Genomic DNA, 24,171 nt, shown 5'->3' with positions numbered 1-24,171 from the left:
TACACAGTTCACAGTCAAACGAGTGCACGAAAGAGCCAGATCTGGCTCCAAAAGAGCGAAGTTGGCAACAGTGATCAGCAGCTGCGTCAGCGAGAAAGACCTAGGGGAAATTGTCCCTCCTCGCCTTAATACACGCGAATTTCTTTGCCAGACTTCATGCTGTTTCTTGTCAAAGTGCACTGCGTGATGACGTCAAATTGAATATCATCCACTGAAAGATCACCAACGGGTTCCTAGACAGAATTCTAATAACTGCCAAATCTGTCTAGAGCCTGTTTTTTGGTAATGTATGCAGTGGCGTAGCATGGGCATTTCGAGTGGGAACGCCAAGTCCGAAGGAAGGGTCGTCGCCTTTTTTGCTTAGAGGAAAAGGTCTAAATATGGGCCCCCCTTTTTATGGTGTAATTTTCGGAGGAAGAAATTAATATATCAAGCACCTGCCTTTAAAATGCATATCCATGAAATATATACTTAAATGTAATAGCATGCTAAAGTACAGAAGGTCTCCATTTTTTAAAAAGAAAGCAATTTCCAAAAAATGGTAAAATGATGTATTTCAAAATTGTGGCCTAAATATGGGCTATTAGTGGCAATATAACAAAAAGCAATTAAAATTTTAAAAAAAACGTCATTTATCGCTAAAACATTAAAAAGAATTGAATAATCTGTTGTTTTGAAAATCACGCGGAATGGGAAAAATCGAAATTAAAAAAACATCCAAATATTTGTTGAAAATTTTATCTCAACATTACACCTCATGTCATAGCCCATATTTAGACCATCACGCTATTTTTCTCCTTCAATTTATTTTCGCTTTCTGTGGTACATATTTCACAAACAAATCATGGCATTATAAAAGCCCACATTTGTTTTATGTACCGCTAATATCATAACCTATACAGAGCAGATGAGAATTCAGAAAACCCTGAGATAAAACATACCTGCAAAAAGTTTTCGGAGGTTGCAATTCTATAACAGCGTCCAAGGCCGAAACTAACCACCACTTTCTCTTGCGAATTGGCGCCGCAACATTTGTCCTTGGCAGATAACCAATTCCCATAGCCTCTGCCAGGCTGCAGCACCCGGGAGCGCTGATAACTCCAAAACCCATATTAAAACCTTCGCCCATATTTAGACCTTCTCCACTAATAATTTACTTATGGAATTAGTCGCCACAGGTATTGTTTATTTGCCTGAAGTCATCCGGGTTCCGATGAAACATGACTCATGCGTGCTTTGGCTAGAAAATGAGATGCCTCACTATGCAACAAATGTTTGGAGCTCTGGTGTTTTATACGTTTTTTTATAATCAAGCAAACCATTCGGCATGACGCAAGCTATTAAAAAAACTACGTGACAGCAGTGGACGTCATTGTTATGAATGATCCAACTATTTATTGATTTGGTTTATTTTACTTGACTTTTCTACCACTTTTGGTTAATCGCGAATATGAATAAGAGCGATGATATTGATGAAGGGACTCCGAAAGAGCACTAGTGACCAGGTCGGGATTCGAACCAAGGACATCTGTCGTCTTAGCACGCTGGGCAAAACACACTGAAACGGAGGTGGGCGGATGATCCAACTATCGTACACTCTACTGGCGTAACAGTACCGATTAGTAATTCAGACCACTGTTTATTGCATCTTGAGTGTGTTGATGAACACCTTTAAATAATTTTGTCCAGAGACCATTCGATGTTAATAGTTTTGAAACGAATGCTAAACATTTCCATCGACACAATATTAAGCAGTTAGATACTAACGAGAAAATAATTTTGCTGGTTAAGTTGTAGAGCAGCCACAGGCTGAACTTCTACCACGAGGACTTTACCAACTTGTTTAACAAAATCTGTGTTGTTCTTTTAGTTCTTAATGCACAGCACTGTATGTGCGAAAATTACACAATACCACTTTAAAGTGTAGGTGCAATCCCGATTAACCTTACTGTGAATAAAGTGGACTTAAAACACCAAATCAATCAATCAATCCATCCATATATATATATATATATATATATATATATATATAAAAATATACAGTGTCCCTACAATATAAACGAGTCTGGGGATCGCTCACCGTAATCATTGGATACACGGTAGCAACCCTAGAAGGAATAAAGGCGACCAGGCCGTGGTGTTGATCACATCCTCTCCAATACGGCTGAGATCAAGAATATGTGTGGCTCCACCTCCACATGTCCCATTGTGATATGCGATGCTTAATCTTTACCTTGCACTGAAAAATAACGGAGCGCATTACAAAATATTAGTTTGGGAACTTTGTTAGGAAGAATATTCCTCGTAGCACAAGAAAGCATTATCTTGTTAAACAAACTGCTCAAAAAGAAATCTTAGTAATAAAGTTTCCAAAAAGATATTTCTAATGTACAAATGTAGGCAAAATCCGTTGCAACACTCTCCTGCATGAATTCCACTTTCGCACAACAGACAACCAACACAAATCTCTTTTACACCGAAATACTAGACTGGAAGTACTAAAACACACGCGCACACACTCTTCTGCAGACTTCGCGCCCAATATAGTGACCTCTCATCAAGTGTTGACATATTTTACGCATAATATGCCTTTGGAATGGAATTCTACAGTAGAGCCGTTCAGATCATTCTGTGAACACGAATGTATGGCGTCACATGGAGATCCTTGGATTTCTGAGTAATAATAGTATTAAAAATTTAACAGCATTGTGAAATTAATTGTTGTCATATCTTCGTTATTATTTAGCCATTTAGTATGCCGATGCGCGTGGTGTTCCATCTCAATAAAACTTCTTTCTTGAGCGCTACTAATTGCAGTTGAGCCATGTCCTCGCATTGTATGTGATCTGCTCATGTCCTCGCATGGTAAGGTAGACAAATCTCTGTGTGTGTGTGTGTGTGTTTTTTTTATTTATTTTTTTATATTGTGTAGTAGTTGTGGTGTGTGTGTGTTTATATTGTGTTATAGTTGTGATGTGTTTGTGTGTGTCTTGTGTAGTAGTTATGCTGTCTAATGTGTTTGTGTTCGTCTTGTGTAGTAATTGTGCTGTCTAATATGTTTGTGTTTGTCTTGTGTAGTAGTTCCTCCATTCATATCGGGGGTTAGGCGTAGAGCTGACAACTCTGCACTGTAAAAAGACATGTCAAGAAACAGAAATATAAGGCCATGGATGTTCCCAAGGTAAAATATTCCGGAGGTAAAATAGTCCCCCGTTCGGATCTCCGGGTGGGGACTACTTTGGGAGGTCCCTGGACTAAGGATAAGATCTACGTTAGGAATAAGGATATTAAATTAGGCACCTGGAATGTTCTGAGCCTTTACCGGCCTGGGGCATTTCAGTGTACAGTTAATGAGATAGTGAAGTATAAATTAGATGTAGTAGCTGTCCAGGAAGTTAGGTGGCCAGGAGAAGGGAATTGTAAAACTAAAAATTATACTTTTTTCTATGGTGGTACTGAAAATCATAATTTTGGAACAGGCTTTTTCATAAATAATAGAATTATCTCGGCTCTTAAAACAATAGAATTTATTAATGATAGGATATCATATGCAGTTTTACAGGGTAGGTGGTGTAAAATTATTTTAATAAACATACATGCACCAACGGAAGATAAAGATGATAATACTAAAGATGATTTTTATACAGAGTTAGAACAGGTCTTTGATAAATTTTCTCAGTATGATATGAAAATTCTGTTAGGTGACTGTAATGCACAGATTGGCAAAGAAGAGACATTTAAACCCACGATTGGTAAAGAAAGTCTTCATGAATTAAGTAATGATAATGGTATAAGATTGATTACTTTTGCAACCTCAAAGAATTTAATTGTGAAAAGTACCACTTTTAAACATAAAGATATCCATAAATATACCTGGTCTTCTCCAGATGGTAAAACTCATAATCAGATAGATCATATTCTCATTGATAAGAGAAGGCATACTAGTATAATTGACGTTCGTACACATAGAGGTGCTGACTGTGTCAGTGACCATTATTTAGTAATTGCTAAATTAAGAGAAAGACTCTCAGTGATAAATCATAAGCAACAAAATCTAAAAGTTATAAAATTTGATACAGGAAAGTTTGCTGATGAAAGAATTAAGAAAGATTACCAAATTAAACTGTCAAATAGATTTGAGGTTTTGCAGGATTTAAATGATGATGAAAATATAAATGAAACAGACGTAAATAAGAATTGGGAGCACATACGTAATGCAATAGAATCAGCAGCTAAAGAAACTATAGGATACCATAAACCAAGAAAAAGTAAGCCATGGTTTGATAATGAATGTCATAATCTAATAGAAATAAGAAATCAGGCTAGACTTAGGTGGTTAAATAACTCGGATGATACAAATCTAAGCAATTATAATACAATAAAGCGAGAAGTTAACCGCACGTTTAGAAGTAAAAAAAGAGATTACTTGAAAAGCAAAATTAACGAAATTGAAACAAACAGCAAAAATAAAAATATCAGAGATTTATATAAAGGTGTAAATGAATTTAGAAAGGGGTGGCAACCTAAAGTAAACTTGATAAAAGATAAAGACGGTGATTTTCTAGCTGACCCAAGCGATATTCTAAATAGATGGAAGAACTACTTTAATGACCTTTTAAATGTGCACGTAGGAGATAAATCAGAAGTAAATGAAGTCCACACAGCAGAACCTTTAGTTCCAGAACCTAACTTGACTGAAGTTAAAGATGCTATTAAAAGGCTTAAGAATAACAAAGCACCTGGCATTGATTTAATACCAGCTGAGTTAATTAAATATGGTGGAAATTCATTAATATGTCAAATTCATAAATTAATTTGTTTAATATGGAATAAAGAAGAAATCCCTCAACAGTGGAAAGAATCCATAATTGTTCCTGTGTTTAAAAAAGGTGATAAAATGAACTGCAATAATTACCGTGGAATTTCTCTACTCTCAACAACATACAAAATATTGTCTAACATTCTTTTAACAAGACTAACCCCATATGCTAATGAAATTATAGGTGATTATCAATGTGGATTTAAACGTAACAGATCAACTACAGATCAAATTTTTCACATCAGACAGACACTTGAAAAAAAGTGGGAATATAATCAAAATGTCCATCAGCTATTCATTGATTTCAAAAAAGGATATGATTCGGTCAAAAGAGATAAATTATATAATATATTAGTAGAGTTTGGAATACCTAAGAAGCTTGTTAGTATGATAAAAATATGCACCAGTGAAACAGAAAGTAAAATTCGTGTGGGTAATAATATGTCTGACAAATTTATAATTCATGATGGGTTAAAACAAGGAGATGCATTATCTCCATTGCTCTTTAATTTTGCCTTAGAATATGCTGTTCGGAAGGTAAAAGAAACTAAAGAAGGACTAAAATTAAATGGTGTGACTCAGTTGTTAGCATATGCAGATGATGTAGACTTACTGGGGGATGATATAAATACGATTAAGAATAATGCTAAAATATTTTTCAAAACTGCTAAAGAGATAGGTTTGGAAGTTAACAAAGAGAAAACTAAATATATGCTTACAGGCCGAAACCAAGTGTTAGGTAATAATCAAAATCTAATTATTGATAACAACTCGTTTGAACCAGTTTCCAAATTCAAATACTTAGGAGTAATATTAACAAATGAAAATTATATTAAAGAGGAAATAAAAAGTAGGCTTAATTCAGGAAATGCATGTTACTTCTCTCTTCATAAACTTTTGTCTTCTCGTTTAATATCTAAGAAACTAAAAGTTAAAATATACAAAACAGTAATTTTGCCTGTAGTATTATACGGGTGTGAAACTTGGTCCCTTACATTAAAAGAGGAACATAAATTGAGAGTATTTGAAAATAAGATTCTTAGGAAAATCTTTGGACCTAAAAGGGATGAGGAGACAGGTGAGTGGAGGAGGTTACATAATCTAGAACTACATAATTTGTATTCATGTCCAGATATTATTAGAATAATTAAATCAAGAAGACTTAGGTGGGCAGGCCATGTGGCACGAATGGGAGAGGAAAGAGGAGTTTACAGGATTCTTGTTGGGAAACCAGATGGTAAGAGACCTGTAGGAAGGCCAAGACGAAGATGGAGGGACAACGTTGAGATGGACCTAAAGGAAATCGGTAGGGATGGAAAAGAGTATATAGATCTTGCTCAAGATAGGGACAGATGGAAGGCCTGTGTTGCTGCAGCCATGAACCTTCGGGTTTAAGAAGGCTAGAGAGTTAGTTAGTTAGTTAGTGAAATTAATTTCCCACATATGAATCAACTAGCATCCATTTACCTGTGGAAAGTCGTAATTTAAAACAAGACACTCCAGAACTCTCAATTACTTCAACATTTTATAAGGGCATTTAACATATATCACAAACGAATACTACTGGTAATCTCGAAGGTTCAGAAGTATTACATTACTACAGAAAGTATCCATTACCATGTTGTTTTACTCACATCAGTGAAACCTTCAAGAATAGAAACCAAACATCAAAGAAGCTGATGACAACATCTGTACCAACATATGTAAAAATTCTATTCTTTACGGTGATGATGATGAATTTTGTTCTGAGTTCACTTTATGCACAAATCGGGTATTCGAGACTGGTCCTACAGTTTAAAGTGGGATTAAAGCCACTATACTAAACGCAACTCCAACTGGCGGCTGGGAAACAGCGAATCAGCGATCAGTTGAATTTTCATCGACTAAGATCGGGCATTTTCGAGTCACAAGGTACGTTGTTTACGGGATGAAACAAATGAGCGCTAGTTCACCACATGTTGCCAAACGTACTGTGAAGGGAGACAGAGTGTTCTCCGTCAACACCAGAAATCAGCGGGTTCAACTGCACACGTGGTTCTGCACGTTGAAGTTTCCGGAAGGACCACCCACAGGTCGGAATGCAGGCGGACACACAGTCATATAAAGGCAACTGGCAAAATCAGAAGTACGCTTGGCAACGTTGCTTCGGGAGAGCGATATGATCCCTTCAGGTTTTACTTCGCAACTGAGTTTGTTGACACCCATCGGACCACACGCCCCCGAAAATGATTGGGGGACAGGATGCGCCAGAAATAGCCATCAAGGTCAACCGCCAGTTGGAGTTGCGTTCAGTATATGTGCTTCCGAACCAGGACCCCTTGGATACAAGACGACAATGTTACCACAACGCCATCGGGAAGGTTTAACCATTCTTTAACAACGCGTGGGATACAAGTGAAAAATTAATGGAAATATCCATGGACAATTTTCCAAGCAAGACTTGTGCATCCCCCTGTACAGTGTCCAAGAAAACCTGGTGTGTGATAGCCAACGAACAATTTATGGTTGTGGGCAATATAGCAGATTTTATAACTAAAAACCCATGGTTTTATTTGTACACACTTCCACGGCAGGTCATAGTATTCATCAATAGATTAAAGACTGGACACGTGCGTACACCATACACTTAGCAAAAATATATATTACAGCTCATTAAAATTGCAAATGTGGTCATGAAAATCCTGATACGCAACATTTATTCTTAGAATGTCCAATTTTCTCACATCAACAAATCACACTCTAATAAAGGAATGCAACGTTTGAAAATTGCATTTCCGATATCACTCTCTTCCCTTCTATCAGAATTATCTCCTCCACTAATAATATGGCTTCTGTACGGATATGCACGAAAATATAAGCTTGAAATATAAAATGATTTTATAATGTAACAGCGCAAGGATAAAAGTGATTTATTTATATAACAGATTTATATTTGTGGTACTGTTGAACTTGAGTGACAATCTACCGACTTCAGAAGGTAAACAAAAACAGAAACGCTGACCAAAGTCAACAGGGTATTGTTGACAGGGTCATATAAAAGAAGAAGAAGAAGGAATAACACACTATTACAGTTTATTTGCCACACTTCAATTACGATGTCAAGGCTAATCAAGATTTAAACTAGTCAACAGTAAAGAACGTATGCTGGGTATAAATAGCCACCAGATACTCCTTGCAGCTACATGCAAAGCTGTTAAGTTCAATAAATATATAAATATGATGATGAGCAGTAATGAACTTAGAACTGTTGAATATATTCAAATTTAAGCAAGAAAAGGTAAGTGATTTCAGAAATTGGATGCACGCACAACCGCATCATATTTTATATGGTATGAAATATTACAGTTCAGCATATGTATTAATCGTCTTGTAAATGCCCGCATATAATTAGTTGACTTTTGGACACTTTGACCATCTATATTTGCATATATCTTAGGTGCAAGAGGTTATTCAAATCTTGACCATATGAATTAAAATGCTGTACGTAGTTTTGCAAGTTCACATTTAAATTCAATTACGTCGATAGCACTGCAAGTATTCATCTTCATTTACTTGGGATAATCGTTCAAAATAATACTATTAACATTTGAAAAGTTATGAATTATCTCGATTACATTCAGTTCTCTGCAGGTTTCAAATTACTCAAAAATAATGAAACGAGAAAATTATCTGTCAATTCATAGATATTTAATTGACATGTACATTCTTGTGAATTCTCTTGGGTACATGTTGATGTTAATGTTTTCGTATGGAATATTTGAACTCATTCTCGACAAAAATATTAGTAAGGGTGCGATCTCGCACAAACGAATTTCTTCATTTTTACAGAACAAAGTACTTACGGAATTGAGTTTCTATGGATTGTTGAAAGGCCGTGGATGTATTTTTTTTCGATCGTTCAATATATTTGACCGCAAATACATGTATATTTCAAGAAAACTATGCTTGTCTAACCTAACCGAACCTAAACTAACCTTGCCGGAAATGGTTCGTGGGGCTATCCGTGAATGTTTTTTGGGGCTATCCGTCAATGGTTTTCGGGGCTATCCGTCAATGGCTTTTTGGGGTACGAACCCGGGAAAAATCCGAAATCGGTAACACCAAAGTAACAAGTAGTACTGTTAATGTGATAAATTGAAGTTATTTTCTTCACAAGAGCAAAATCTCACCTTCAAGAACCTTGCGCAATGCATAATCGGTAAGTACGATTGTTAAAAATGACGAAAGAAACGAGTGAAAAGTGTTTGTGCGAGATCGCACCAGTACCAAAATATTTTTGTCAAGTTTTCATTTTAGTTCACTTTATACACAGACAAGCTAAAGTCGGATTCAAATCACTATATGCCTCCATCGGGTATCGAATCCAGGGCCCTTAATTACAAGATAAAACATTAACTATTTCGCTCTCGTAGACACAGTTCATTCTTAACAAATACTTGCAAAACTACCAAAAAAATAATGTTTCAAAACGTTTTAATTATTCTGAACACTGACTGGAAGGAAATATAATTATGTATAGAAAGTATAATTGATTTACTTGATTTGTTTCCCGTTTCTAGTCATAGTCAAGATATTTGCAATGGAATCATGAGGTGCGTTAAGCCTATCTTTATTACCAATATCTAGATAACAGATGAAACATGAATTCTAAGTAAATCTATACTCCGTCCCGGATATATCTGGAGCAAGCGAACGAAAACAAGTCTCTGCGCAAGTAGTGACGCGAGACGGCTTCACCAACGAACACGTGAGAGGGGACGGGATTGCGTGGAGGGGGAAAGCGACTGCAGTTACCACCTTCGCTTGCTCCAAAGATTCTCAAGACAGAGTGTACTTTTGTTTCATAATTTGAATTATCAGTATAGTTATTTAAAACGGGAAACGTTTTCTAAACACTTGATGCACATGGTTCTAAATCTTTCTCATGCGACAGACAAAAAAAATAGCATAGCCGTGCGCAGACCCTCTGATTAGGGGGGAGGGGGGCAAAAGCCTGGATGAAAGTTCAGTCGGGAAAGATAAACCTAATATAATCTCACTGTTTTAGTTGTATTGCACTCATTGGTATGTGCGTGTGCGTATAATGTAACATACTATTTAAATATGTTACATAATCAAATCATTCGTCCCATAACAAACCAACAGCAAAAATGATATAAATTGTCTCTGAAATGTGCGCGCTCCTTTTCCTTCAAACCAAACTGTTACAGCAGCAACTGTCCGAAGTACTTCGTTGTTCTTACTTCTCTCTGGTAATTTAAAATGCAATATAGAATAGAAATTGCGAGCGAAGCGAGTAAGAAAATTTTTTGATCCAAATTTTGGCCAATTGAAAATATGTAGTATTGATTTAATAGGGAGCAAGAAATTTCACGGGACGCCATGCCATTCTCTTTCACAATTTTTCTCATTCAGGTTGTTCGGCGCCGCTCTGAACTTGACAAGACTGCAAGAAAAGCAGATATTACGAGCGAAGCGAGCAACAAAATTTTACGAAATGTATTTTTATTTATATAATACGTGAGGTCGAGGGGGAAATTGCCCCTCTGTGCCCCCCTGCAGCTGCTCCTGCCCGTCTGGAAGAAATAATGCAAGAAAGACGCGAAAACTAATTCCATCTCGAGTATCCATTTGTCCTGCTACTCTTAGATTCTGCTAGTCTTGCTTTCTTCTACTTCAATGTTTGCCACCCTAGGATTGATTTCCGTCCAATGTTGGGAAAAGTCAACGTCCCCTGCCCCTTGTGGTTGCGCCACTGCACCCCCTTCCCCCGTAGTTGCTTTGAACTTTCATCGGCTTGAAGATACGTCATTTTCTCTAAGAGCATAATATCGTTTAATAACAGCGATAAGATTCCTCTACACTAAATTTCTAGGTGAAAGTATAATAATATAGGAGCATGGAGGGGACAAGGATGGCCACACCTCCCCTTCGAAAACAAATATCAACCAAAAAGTATATATATTACACATGTATAATTTGATTTTAGTCATAGTAATTTACATGAATTATTAGGTTATGAGGAATGCGATAATTTCAAATTGAAGTGGTGTTTTTTGATGGGGTAACACTATTATCGGGGTAATATGCTCCATGGAACAATACCTTGCTTGTCACTTCGTGGAAAAAATATGCAAACGTCCGTGATAGGGAGGCAATTGCATTCCCTTTCCCCCTTGCGCACGCCTATGATAAATAGTAATCATTTAAACAGATTAGCAACGAGAAATGTTATGTTCAAAACAATTAACGTCGTTTTACTTAAGAAACGAATCATGACTTTCTATAACTAATTATGATTCTCATGGCCCGTTTCATGAATATGATAAAAAGAATCATCCATTTTATAGAACTCAAGACCAAATCTTATGTTTTGATTTGATTTATTTTACTTCGCCTTTCTGTCACTTATTATTGGCTAATCGCGAAGATGAGAATGAGTGATGATGAAATTTATGAAGGAACACTCACGAACCAAAAGTGGTAGAAAAGCGTCGCTGAATAACAATAAAATAAAATTAAAAAAAGGTAAAAAATGTGATAGTAAAAGGTATAATTTTGAAAGTTTTTACATTTGTTCAGGAATGGTCAAAGAAAATATTTTAAAAACTTCAATAATAATAATTATCTTTATCGTCGAAAATATTCCTCAATATGAAGAACTTCGGAGGGCAGTTATAACAACTATGGTAAATAATACGCACATGTACATACTGTATATTGCTTATTATCTTTGCTTTATCCCAACAATATCAGGCGATCATTTTCATTAACCTCTCACTAGTATGAGTGAGGTGACAATTGCTGAGTTAATATCTGAGAATCGTTGTTTACTCTCTGGCAGAAACAACTCTTGCCGAGTGACGAAGAACGAGATGTTGCCGCCGGCAACGAAGCAGCAGTTGAAGAAGACTGGCGGAAAACTGAGGAACCGAATACACGAACAAGCCAAAGGATCTTTGCTGGTAATTTTCAATGCATCGATCACGAATACACAATTACGTCCAGAGCTCAAGAGATCCATGCAATGTAAGTACCGTTTTATTGTTGCCCAGATAGTACAGAAAACTTGCTGCAAGTCTGAATCAAGCTTGCCATGACAAGTGAGAAGGTTGCTAAACTTGCCAAGTAAGCCTGCATCAAACTTGTCATAACTAGCTGTAAGTTTTCGGTAAAAACTCACTTGCCGAGTATCACTTACATCGAACTTGCAGCCAGCTTGCCATATCAAACTTGCTTTGACAAGCTATAATCATGCTATTAACGTTCCGTGCTATCTGGGTGATTGAACTTTCTCATACGTTTCTGGCTGAATTGAATATTATAAAATAAACATTAAAAAAATTAAGAATTTGCGTGAATTGAATATTCTAATGGGAAAATTAATAAAATAAAGTATTCTTTTAAGGATTTTTGGGACAAGCAAGCAGAGACGTTCCATGTCAAATAAACCGATAAAAAAAATATTTTTGAACCATTGGGATTCAAATTTTCAAGCTTTTGTGTTTATTCATTGTACGTACCTACTAAGAGGACAAAGATATAACATTTCATATTTTGGGGGGACTCTTATTTTCTGACTTTCAAAAGAGCAAAAATAGCAAAACTTTGGCAGCATTTTGAAATTATAAATATTAGGCACTTTTATGTTATTTGTAGTCCAAAAATTAATTTAATATGAAGATTCAAATCTCAACAGCTCAGCTTATAGTTAAACGGTTTTAACATGGGATTCAAGAAATTTAGCGAATTTCAAGTACAAAAATTTAATTTCCATAGGAACCCATTGGCGTCCCCCTTGATTGAATTTAGCTTTAGGGCAGGGGCGGCGCCAGAAATTTTCGACCGGGTGGGCAGAAGCTCCTTATTGATAGATTAGGGTGGGCAGTATAAATGTAAGACCATATATAGTATATATGTGTATGTAAGACGTATGTATCCCCCTCTCTCTACAACTCCCGAATTTCCTCTTACTTATTTTCCCTTTCCTTTTCTTGTTTTTCTCTTTATCTTTTTTAATCTATTGTCGCATCTTATTTCATTTCCTTTCGCTTTGTCTCTGATGGGCACAATTATTTCAAGGAAGTGTTTACCCATGCGCAGCCATACATTCTAATCAGTCACATTCTTTCATGCATGTTAATACAGTGAAATAAATGTGAATTAGGTTTAAGCTTGTGTTGCAAATACAAGGCACATACTTGATTTTATGTATTCGGCGACAATGATAGAAAGTGTGATGGTAGACAATCGTGAAGTTTCTCGAAATTTAAATGCATGTTCCTGAGCATAGTATTTTCATCGTATAAGTTTTTGACTGAAAGAGTTTTCTTACTCCTTGGGGTCACTTTTCTTAGCTTACAAGGTTTGTACAACTGACAAATCTATCTGAATGTTTGTAGTAGCGGCGATCGGGTGCCAACATTTGAGAGGCAAGGACAATATACTTTTTCTTGGTAGAAAAGGTTTAGCATAAAGAGGCCATAGTGGGGGGGGGGGGGGCAAAAAGTGGCAAAACGTGGCGGGGGAACTGTATCCCCCACTTCCCGCTCCTCCTTTGTTCATTGTTTATGAAGTATTCCTAGGCTAATGAAAGGCTATTTTCACAAGTATCACTCATAAGTAATAAACAATTAATATTGAAAAATTTGTTCAGAATTGAAGAGATTATTAGCTAAGTTGATATTCGTTTTCGGGAGAAGCAATACACGTATGGTTACATGAACATATTTTTTGAGGTGACAAAATTATTTAGGACACAAGGAATTCATCGAAGTTGATCACCGTGCCAGTAATAATTCATCTATTTTTCATAGATGACTTGGGTTGTATGGTGTGACCATTTCGAACACACTAGAATGTCAACCTCTACCCTGTGCAGCATACCCTGGAAATTTGTTCTTTCAGGGCAACGAGTCCCTAGCATTTGGAACCACTGTCAAAGTAATAATTTATGAGGGTTTGTATTTTGAGTGTCAGCATGTGTTTGTTTTCGCCCCTTCGTTACTTTCATCTAATCACCATTGAACCTTATCGTCGTCATTATCAAAATTAGCAGAAAAATGACTTTAAATAAAACAAATCAACCACAGCTTACTCTTCCAAAAATGGAGTTTCATTAGCCCATAGCTCTTAGAAAGTTGAGGTAGTACTTTCAATTGCACAGCGTTTCATTAATGGATCAAGGCAGCTAATTCCGTGAACATTGACGTTGTTTTCCGAAAGTCTCAAATATTTGTCTCAGGCAATCACCCTCTTAAAATGGACGCATCTTCTGTGGTGATAACATGCCACGTTTGGTGCGAGTTCTTTCTGTATACTTTTCCCCAATGGCATAACGCTGTCGCATTATAATGAAGAAGTCCTGTGTTCGACTCCCCCCCTCCTCTGGTGGAAGCACAATGCGCACTGGTTCGGACTACACGGTAAACTGTAGGTTTAGTCCCGATTAGCCTATCTGAGCATAAAAGTGGGCTTTAAAACAAACTAACAAAATCGTCTTCTGGATACTTCGTGACATAACTTTTTTCTTTACTTCAGCTGCGTGTACAGATTCTGTTGATATTTTCGGTTGATTAATGTGGCCAAATTTATGTGTGGGGCGAGGATTTCTAAATAGGATAAGCCACTCATTAGTAGATAATTGAATAATTCTGTAGCTTTTTTCATACATAACTGGTTTATTAAAATTTATTCACTTCAGTATTGTAGTAATTATTGTGATTCCTTCTTATTAGTAGAATGAATATGAAGTTGATATTTCCCATAGCATATTGATATTTGAAGATAACAGGTATATAAAAATTGTAATAAAATATGAAAAGGGACACTTCTGGAATTTCAATGCAGAGCTAATTAAAACTATATTATACTCTCTAGCATACTTAAACCCAAAGGTTTATGGCTGCAGCAACACAAGCCTTCAATCTGCCCCTATTCGGGGCAAGATCAATCCAATCTTTCCCATCCTTGCCGATTTCTTTTAGGTCCATCTCAACGTTATCCCTCCATCCTTGTCTTGGCCTTCCCACTGGTCTCATACCATCAGCTTTCCCAACAAGAATCCTGTAAACTATTCTTTCCTCTGCCATTCGTGTCACATGGCCTGCCCATCTAAGTCTTCGTGATTAAATTTTTCTAAAAATAATAATTAAAAAGTCGAAATAAACAATAGTGTTGCCGGAGGAAGTAAAGCTAAGATGATGTTTTTATTTGTTTACTTGGAGATTATTTTAACCATCCCCAGGCTGGGATTTATATACGTATGTGGAGGCCTGGAGCTGCAGTCCTCAAGTTCACCCTAAATTCTGATCTAATCTTGATCTTACCCTGCATAATTTTGAGCCTCCTAAGCCTACTAACTGCTTTTAATCATGGAAGTATTCATTTGATCACAGTTTTTGTTTCAATAGCTCTAGTAGCTGCTTTCACTTTCAAATGACAAAATTGTCTTTTTATGGGTTGACAATATGTGAACATTTCTAGCATAGATAATATTCACAAATAAAATATCGAAACATTCATATAGCTGTCTCCAAGTATATGTACTTATTGAATTTGATTGGGTGGGCAATCGGGTGGGCACAGGAATTTTTGGGTGGGCGCTTGCCCACCCGTGCCCACCCCTGTCGCCGTCCCTGCTTTAGGGCTCTAGACATTAATAAAATATCCCTAAATGCTTTCGTTGTTAGATTAGATGGGTCAGATCTAGGGCTCTTACCATTAAAATAACGTTCATAAATGCTTTCAACATCTGATCACGTAATGGTGACTCATTGGTCTTATGGTCTCAAGCCCGAAATTTCCTTTGAGACTCGCACAAATATCTGCCAGAACTGGGTGGATGAGGCGACCGAAAAGCAAAGCGCAGATGCTTACTAAAGCTACTTTTCAAATCATAATTTCTCCAGTATATAATACTTTGTGAAGCTTTTAACTGTGTTAATTAGTTTCTTCAAGCTTCGAACTTCCTTCCACAATCGTTTCCAGTATTCTAAAGCACTTCGTAATACTCCCATAAAACTTGCGAAAAATCATTAACATTCGGAATCGTTACCGGAAAAAATGTGTTCTATAGTAGTGGCACGCCCATAAGTAGGAAAAGAAAATCAGGCACAGTAAATAATGGTAAAATAGAGGACTGACTTCTTTAAAAAGAACACAATATCCCTTTACGAAATTTCTGGCCGCGTCATTGACCCTGCACCTAAGATGAAAATTATATGTCAAGGCAAAATACATCCTGTAATAATAATAATAAATAACCCGTGGATCTACAGGCCGTAAGGGCCTTGGCCTATCTCCCGACTGCCAGTCTCCCTCCCACAATCCTACCTAGAGGTGTGGAGATCGTCAACCGGTAATGGGGTGACGTGGGGTCAGTAGGTCGAATTCTCAGCCGTTATAGGAGATTTCAGAGACCGGATTACGCTACTCACTCGTAGCTCCCCAATTTCCTCACGATCGTGGGTTGCCACTGGTCCTATACACAGGCCGAAAACCCAGAGGCTGAACCCAAGCGGACTCGAACCCATACCGTCGGAGCCCAAAGCACAGCGCCTTAGAGTTATACCGCACGGCCACGAAGGAGGACAAAGATATCCTGTAACATCTTTACAAAACTTCTCCTTTTGCTGAAATGTAATCGGATCATCTATATACGTAAATGCTTCACTGCATCAAATAGTTATGATTTTTCACTGAATAGGCTAATATCTTCATAACAATGTCATTTCACTACGTCCCAGGAATTTGTGGAGCAACTCCGCGTTTAACGGTAGAGACGGGGAGAGAGTGAGCGGGTGGCGCAAACCAGTGCGCGCTGCTGCAAACTGCTGGTAGCTGCAGCCGCGTTTCTCCTCCATGCACTCACGTCCCGTCCGTCTAACGCGTTCATTTGTCGAGCCCTCTCGAGTCACTACTTGCGCAGAGGACTTGCTTTCATTTGTCTGCTCCACAGATACCTGGGACAGAGTATACATGTACGTTTCAATTAATTAAATATCCACGATAATCATAATTCTTATCACCAGTTATATTGTCAGAACACAAAAATTCCTGGAATAAATTTTGTCTCATTTAATTGGCAGGAAAAATCTGTTAAATGAGGAAGCTTTTGGAATTCCATGCTACAAAGAAACAAAAGGTGGACTTAGGTGAGTAGGAAAATCAACATTTTCTATAAGAATCATGCTTTTATAGAATATTGAAAACTTTTCGTCTTTGCAATGTGAAACGTTTTGAGTATGTAGACTTTTCAGGGATAAGTTGTTTCCAAGCATAGTGCGCCGCTTCAGGCACCTGAGAATCTACGTTTTTGTAGAATACAATGAAACGTGTTTTTAAAAAAGTACCCTGCCATATGATGCAGTGCTCGAAGTGAGGGATAATATTCCCCCAGTAAAGACATTTTTCATAATCCCCCACCCCAGTTAGGATAATTTACATCCCCGCACTTGCTGCATTGCCTCCGTGTTGACATATAACATCCCCTCAGCTAGGAATTTCCACCTCGAGCACTGATGTCATTATGGCTTCTAAATCTCAGTAGTGTGCAGATGGATTCTGAAACTAATGATATTCCGTTACAGTAGGTGGATATGACTTTGTTTTATTAAATGCTACGTTGTACAGTCAGCGGCAAAGATAACGGTAGGGAAATTGTCCACTATTTTTATTACTTTTTATTCTACGTCCTATGTTGCTATAAGGAATGAAATTATGTTTGGTGTGAAACAGTCATTGTAGTCCAGGGATGTTTGTAATCCCTTGGGTTTTTGAAAGAAGGGAATATATGACTACCGGTAATATGTTGCTAGTGTGGTACACAATAACGTACTACCAGGTGCTTTGCCCGCAATTGTGGCAGAAGGCCTGTGTGATGTCATAAATCCAAGATGGCTACCGCTTCATGCATTAACGAAGAAAATCCATCATAACTTCTTTAATAGTGGTTTTTGGAATTTTTTATAGATACATGTTTTGTTCAGAATTGAAAAAGAAGAAAAAATTGATTTTTACAGTTTTTTCCATATCTCGCACTGTTATGGAGGGAGATATATCTAGTGAAACTATTTCGTGCCCTTTTCTGCAAGGATTCTATGCATATTTTACACTTTACTTGACATTCTGGCATATAAAGGGGGAAAATTACTGCCTGTGATATTTTGTTGATGCCTACTATTGTGGCGTATTGCCTGTGTGACATCATACATCCAAGATGGCTGCCTCTGCAGACATTAACAAACAAAAACGACCCTATCTCCATAACTCCTTTAGGAGTAATGGTGACAATTGGATGTATGATGTCACACAGGCAATACGCCACAATAGTAGGCATCAACAAAATATCACAGGCAGTAATTTTCCCCCTTTATATGCCAGAATGTCAAGTAAAGTGTAAAATATGCATAGAATCCTTGCAGAAAAGGGCACGAAATAGTTTCACTAGATATATCTCCATAACAGTGCGAGATATGGAAAAAACTGTAACAATCAATTTTTCTTCCTTTGTCAATTCTGAACAAAACATGTATGTATAAAAAAATCCAAAAAGCACTATTAAAGGAGTTATGATGGATTTTCTTAGTTAGTGCATGAAGCGGTAGCCATCTTGGATTTATGACGTCTCACAGGCCTTCTGCCACAATTGCGGGCAAAGCACCTGGTAGTACGTTACTGTGTAAAACACTAGCAACATATTACCTGTAGTCATATATTCCCTTCATTCAAAAATCCACGGACTATATAAATATTGACATATGCCCCTGGACTATTGCCCTCTGCTTATTGACGCCTTTTTTTCAATTCATTATTATATTGTGCAATACAGACCACCTGAAAATGGTGATGGACAATTCGCCTATTGTTTATTTTGCCGTTGTGTGCACGTACCATGTATTCACGAGTCCGGCTTTTAAACCTTGCCTAAGCACGCATACACGTCATTGTTTCAGCTTAAACTGTACAAAAATATTTGTTTCAGGCCTATCCACGCCCTGGTGCTGCTGATAAACTTCGTTTGTGGAATTTCGTTGTTAGAAATGCCTTTTGTGATGAGTCTCCTTGGCTTAGCTGTGGGTCCTGTCTTTTGTGTATTGCTCGCCACAGTTTGTTCTATCACCTGCCATATGTTAGTAAGTTCTTATTTACTTATGTTTCTGTATGAAATTCACAAATTTTCGTATTAACATAATTGAACCAAGTTACTATAAAGGTACTTGCATCATTTTTTGTGTAAAATTACAAATTAAAAGCAATATTTACATGATTCGAAAACAAGTATCATGTTCAATGAACGTACAATAAGAACCTTTTCTTAAGTGCCTACGACATGTTAATGTGCTAAAGATCCGGATTCGTAAAAGAAAAGACGCCTATGTCCTTGCTAGAACAGTTGAATTACGTATAATTCATGTCTGCTTTCACATGCAAATAATCCCAGTAAAATACCAATCACCCTTAAGAAAATATAAAACAAAATCTCTGTACGTTACCTTACTATGACTCTCAAACTGGTTCCTTCACGAAAACTCATAAGGACAGAATGAATTAGACTTCGTCACGCTATGATGAACTTCTTATCTTGGTTGTTCCCACTAGGAACAGTCAATTGGTCGTTCACGTCCATTTCAAATGCACTTCAATTATTTCCTACGTTGCTAACAGAGGCACATAGAAAATAAAATCTAATGTCAGCATGACTGGTCGTTTCACACCACTAGTCAAACATTCTACTATCCATTTGTTCAATCTCTCCACTGTGCTTCGCTCATTTTTACGGCATAACCGAACAAAATTCGTTCGCGTGCGAATCCATTACGTCAATCTGTACGGTTTAAGCAAATTGGCGAGCTTGTTGACGAAAGTAATTGTTAGTGAGCAGTCTTTGTGTAGGCTAGTTGCTTTTATTACACCTGATGTTGCTTTCAACACTCGGAGCGTTTCGCCTGAAAGGAAGATGGCCATTTATAACTTTCGTAGTTCCAAACGATACCAGATGTCGCTAGTGCCTTCACCATTGTACAAATTAGATAGAATGCTTGAAGCTGTTGGCAGTATAAAGATCTCTCTCTCATTTGAAGCACTCAATGCTTTCCTTTCTTTCAGAAATTTTGCAAAAGGAAATTATTGACTGCTTTGGTCAGCATATGTTGTGTTCTTTCCCAAAAAAGTTAATATGACAATATATTGACATTACGTTTTTGATGCGTCAACGGTTTATAACCTTTATCGATATAGGAAATGCGTATTTTACATGTCAAGCTGGGAAAACATTGTGTTATATCTTTGCACCGAAATTAAATACTCACTTGCTGCCAACGTTACAAGTTTCCGAGTCTTTCCACTCGAAGCATTTCTTTGCTCGAAGCATGAACAAATTTTCAAAATTTAGAAGTTGTAGTCAATATATTAATCCTGCTTTTTACATTTACACCAACTCACACATTTGTCCTGTTGAGATCATTTCCTAATATTTAAGAATGTTTCTATTTGCATTGAAGGTCACAAGCAGTAAAAAACTGCGACTAAAGATGCACGAACCTCGAATGTTGTTTCATGAAGTGGTAAGAAGCAGCCTTATATGCGGTTCAAGAGTATTGAACAGATACGGCAGACAAGGAAGGTAGGATATAAATCACTATTTTATCAATAAATTAGCTGTTAACTTGTTAAGAATGCAACCGAAAACTATCCTATGTTTCACAATGAATATCATTCTCTTGAATTATGACATACATTTTGTCTTTTTCAGTCTACATGTGCAATCAGCAATATAAACTTCCTGCTAAAAAAAAACTTCCTTCCTGTTCGGCGAAAAAACAAACTTCAAAATTCTATTTTTGTATTTTATGTCGAAAGCCAGGGAAGGTCACATGAACCGTTGAACCAATCCGTTTGGTCCAGTTGCCGTGGTGAGGGAAATTCTCGTGGTATTCTCCGTTGCCAAATTTTTCGTTTGGAGTATTTTTCTAAACACATGGCACACTCAACAAAGTCAGGCACGGCGAAGCCTAATGGTTGCCGCCGGGTAGCAAGCGAATGGGTCTCCGATTCCCTGCCTCTCCCTGAAATGAGAGCGAAGGGTGCATGTTGGCAGCAAAAGGTGTCGTGTACAGTGGGATCCATGAGGATTACCGTGCAAATTATCCATCACCATGTTCGTGCGCTTTATTTGACCCAATAAGAACTTCAAGAATTAAAAGAAAACTGAAAACAGGCTGTTGACAACTTCTGCACCAGCATACATAAGAATTCATAGTTTAAGAACACTGTAGGATGTAAGAAAAAATATTATGAAAATAGTCATGGACAATTTCTCATGAATCCCACTGTATATACGACTGGACAAACATCAACACTGCTTTCCCCCCTTGAAACTCCCACAACTGGAGGAGAAAAGTCTGGGGGGTCCTGAAGAATGATCGGATTAAATTTTTGCTGCGAATGAAATGTTTATATTTTTTTCTATATTTGTTCTCCTTATCTCTTTCCCATTCTTTTCCTCCCTCTTTCTCTCTCTCTCTCTCTCTCTCTCTTCTCTCTCTCTCTCTCTCTCTCTCTCTCTCTCTCTCTCTATTTCTATGTCTATCTATCTTTTTCTATCTAGAAATTTCAGCGTAAAATGCAGGCTCAACTCGTTTCTCTGGCATACGATGTCATTGCTCTATCAACTGAGCTACCGAGCCAGGCCTGGTTTTGCTCGATTTTTGCCTATTGCTGCTTTATCTGCGTGGAATTTTCTGTGTCAGTGCTACTGCGACGGGATCTCTTGCTTTTGAAACACTGTTGAGATCGGCGCTGTTTGTGATTCCCCATCTCTTTTCCCTTTATTTTCTTTATCCTTTGTTCACCCTTAATCTCTCCCTAGCTCAGTCTGTTTCTCTTCCTATCTCCCTTTCATTCGCTCACCTCTTTATCTACCTTTCATTATTTCGATTCTCATCTCCCTCGCTTTATCTCTCTTTGTCTTTCCCCTTTGCCTCACCTTCTCCCTCCCTCTCTGCCTGTTTATCTCTCTGTCTGTCTCTCCGTCTGCCCCTACTCTCTAAGCCGATCTGCTTTCTCCTCCAAGATATCCAACAATTATTCGATTTTTAATCATCGCATTATATATAGTATTTCTAAAAAGTTGTGCACAAGGCACGAGAGTATGGAAAGTAAACTATGTTAAGATTACTCCTCATAAAATACAATTACTAGAGAGACAAAATAAATATATTACCATTAGTATAAACCTGTCGTCAGGGGAATATGAAATATACTATAGCCATGACAATACGTACAAGAAACTGATGACAGAAAGTTTAGGAAAAAATATATATGTATACTGTATATATATGTATGTGTCCATGGACGTATTTAAGGGGGATTCAAGGGGTGCAACTCCCCCTATGGTTCAGTAAAATTACCAGATTACCTGTTTTATCCGTTTGTTCATAAAACTTGTACTTGTTCTAATTAAATTGCTTTATGCAGTGCAACGGGCACTTCAAAAGGTGGACTGTTAAATATTGTGAACATGTCAAGATATTTTTTTAAAAAAAAATCTAAGAGAGAGTTCTGAGAACTTAATGAAATGTATTCCAAAGCAGAGGAACTACTGAGAGACTATGATAAAAAGAATGAAGAGACCTAGAACACTCAGTCGTGAAATAGGAGGAACAACAATGCACCAGCTGAGAGCACAAGAGAATATTACAAACTAAACCATTATTGTCCATTTTATAACCATTTTGTAGTAGGATTGAACTCACGTTTCTCTGAACACAGTCAATACGTTGCACAATTGCAACAAATTATTCCAAAAATGTGAAATGGCTACCACTTATTCATTGGAACAGTGTGTCAAAATGTTGGATGTCCTGGTTGATAGATTGGATTCTGATAGCCTGAACATACCTAGACATGCTGTACGTCCCGGATTTTCCGGGATAATCCCGGGATGATATAATTCGTCCTGGTGTTCCGAATAGTTTCATCGGGATGTACAAATGTCCTGGAATTGAGCGGGAAAGAAGAAATGATGAAGACTATACTTTCCTGAACTTTATTTATATTTAAATGCGAAATATTAAAATGTTCATTTTACTAAACAATCGATCTGAACATTGAACCGCTCTCTCTCGATAATACAAGAGTTCGAACAGGTATTCTCGGGTTACCAGCCAGGTTAAAATGGAGTCGGCTTTCAACGTTTCGAGCGCATACATTGCTCTTATCTTCAGGGTGAGTGGCGCCCGACCTGAGTCAACCGGCAAATATTCCTTTCCAGCTTTAACCTCGCCTAGGGTCTTAACTTTGCCCCGTAAGGCTAATTAAGGCGGCCGGGTTTGGTTTGAGCCAGGGGATAGCCCTTCTCGGAGAGTCAAATCCAGATTTAGCGCTGGATGTGGCCCCTTTGAGTAGGCCAACATTCATGCAGGCATGCACCAGTAGTGTATTATTATTATTAATACGGCCCCCAAAGTTCTCCGCCGTATTAAGTGGGGCCCAGCCTTATCTAACGGCGTTGCGATATAATGGCAGCCACTCTTGAACCCGACCACCCGTGAGGCGGGTACAGTAGAGCTCTAGGGCGCCCTCCTTGTGTGTAGCATGCTTCATGCGGTTAGAGTGTAAACTACATGGAAAGCACACCTAGTGTGAGTTGTAATCTCCGACTTCTGCATTTCGGCACTTTTCGGGTGGTATAATTGAGAAGAAGGAAAAGGAAGGAAGTTGCAGAAAATGCGAAGAAAAAAGAAGAAAAAAGTTTATAACGTATGATGGAGAAAAAACCTGCCTGCGGGGCAGTAAAAAACCAACCAATCAATTTTAAGTACTTAAGGTATGACATGTGTATTTTAATTTTGTGCCAGGGTATGGGTTGTTATGGGACAGCAAGTGTAAGATTTTTAATAAATTTGGAGGAATTTGGAACCTAAGAAGAGAGTTATTGATTTTGATCAAACTAGGGGTTGTTAGTGGGAAGTGGTAATTTGCACTTTTTAATTTTGAATTTTAGTGTGATTCTAAGTTAATTAATTAATATGGTATGAATTATGATAGGCGTCTGCGTCGTAGCAAGAGGAGTCTTGGTCGGAGTCTGTCTGGATATGCGTACCCCGTTAATCGACAGCAAGAGGACGCCGGGCTCCGTTCCCGACCAGACACTCCGATCCCCTTCACCATCCGCTCTAGACAGGAGGTCCGCAGAGGTGTCCCGGCTTCCGCACCTACCCACGATCAACAGCCAGGGAGGGCTCCCCGGCGCACGTTCCTCTGCCTTGACCAACATTGGAGCCTGATAATAAAACTGACTCTGGCTCACGAGCTGTTTGCTATATTGCATATAGTTGGCCAACCCCCCT

At 37.7% G+C, this 24,171-nt stretch overlaps 2 protein-coding genes across 2 annotated transcripts in view; one reads left to right on the top strand and one right to left on the bottom strand.

The window, feature by feature from the left end:
• Positions 1–19,560, bottom strand: part of LOC145990981 (proton-coupled amino acid transporter-like protein acs) — a 149,839-nt gene extending 130,279 nt beyond the window's left edge. Inside the window, exon 1 of the mRNA XM_083126586.1 lies at positions 19,315–19,560. The gene's annotated coding sequence lies outside the window, so the exon portion shown is untranslated. The remainder of the gene's footprint in view (positions 1–19,314) is intronic.
• Positions 7,958–24,171, top strand: part of LOC145990980 (proton-coupled amino acid transporter 2-like) — a 78,221-nt gene continuing 62,007 nt past the window's right edge. The window contains exons 1-5 of the mRNA XM_083126583.1: positions 7,958–8,096; positions 11,664–11,848; positions 16,909–16,974; positions 18,804–18,954; positions 20,323–20,444. Coding sequence (XP_082982709.1) covers positions 8,052–8,096; positions 11,664–11,848; positions 16,909–16,974; positions 18,804–18,954; positions 20,323–20,444 — 569 coding nt within the window. The 5' untranslated portion in view covers positions 7,958–8,051. The remainder of the gene's footprint in view (positions 8,097–11,663; positions 11,849–16,908; positions 16,975–18,803; positions 18,955–20,322; positions 20,445–24,171) is intronic.

Source organism: Lepisma saccharinum, chromosome 8, assembly GCF_977018435.1.
Source record: "Lepisma saccharinum chromosome 8, izLepSacc3.1, whole genome shotgun sequence".
NCBI classification, from domain to species: Eukaryota; Metazoa; Arthropoda; class Insecta; order Zygentoma; family Lepismatidae; genus Lepisma; species Lepisma saccharinum.
This window is presented reverse-complemented; position numbering and strand designations above follow the sequence as displayed.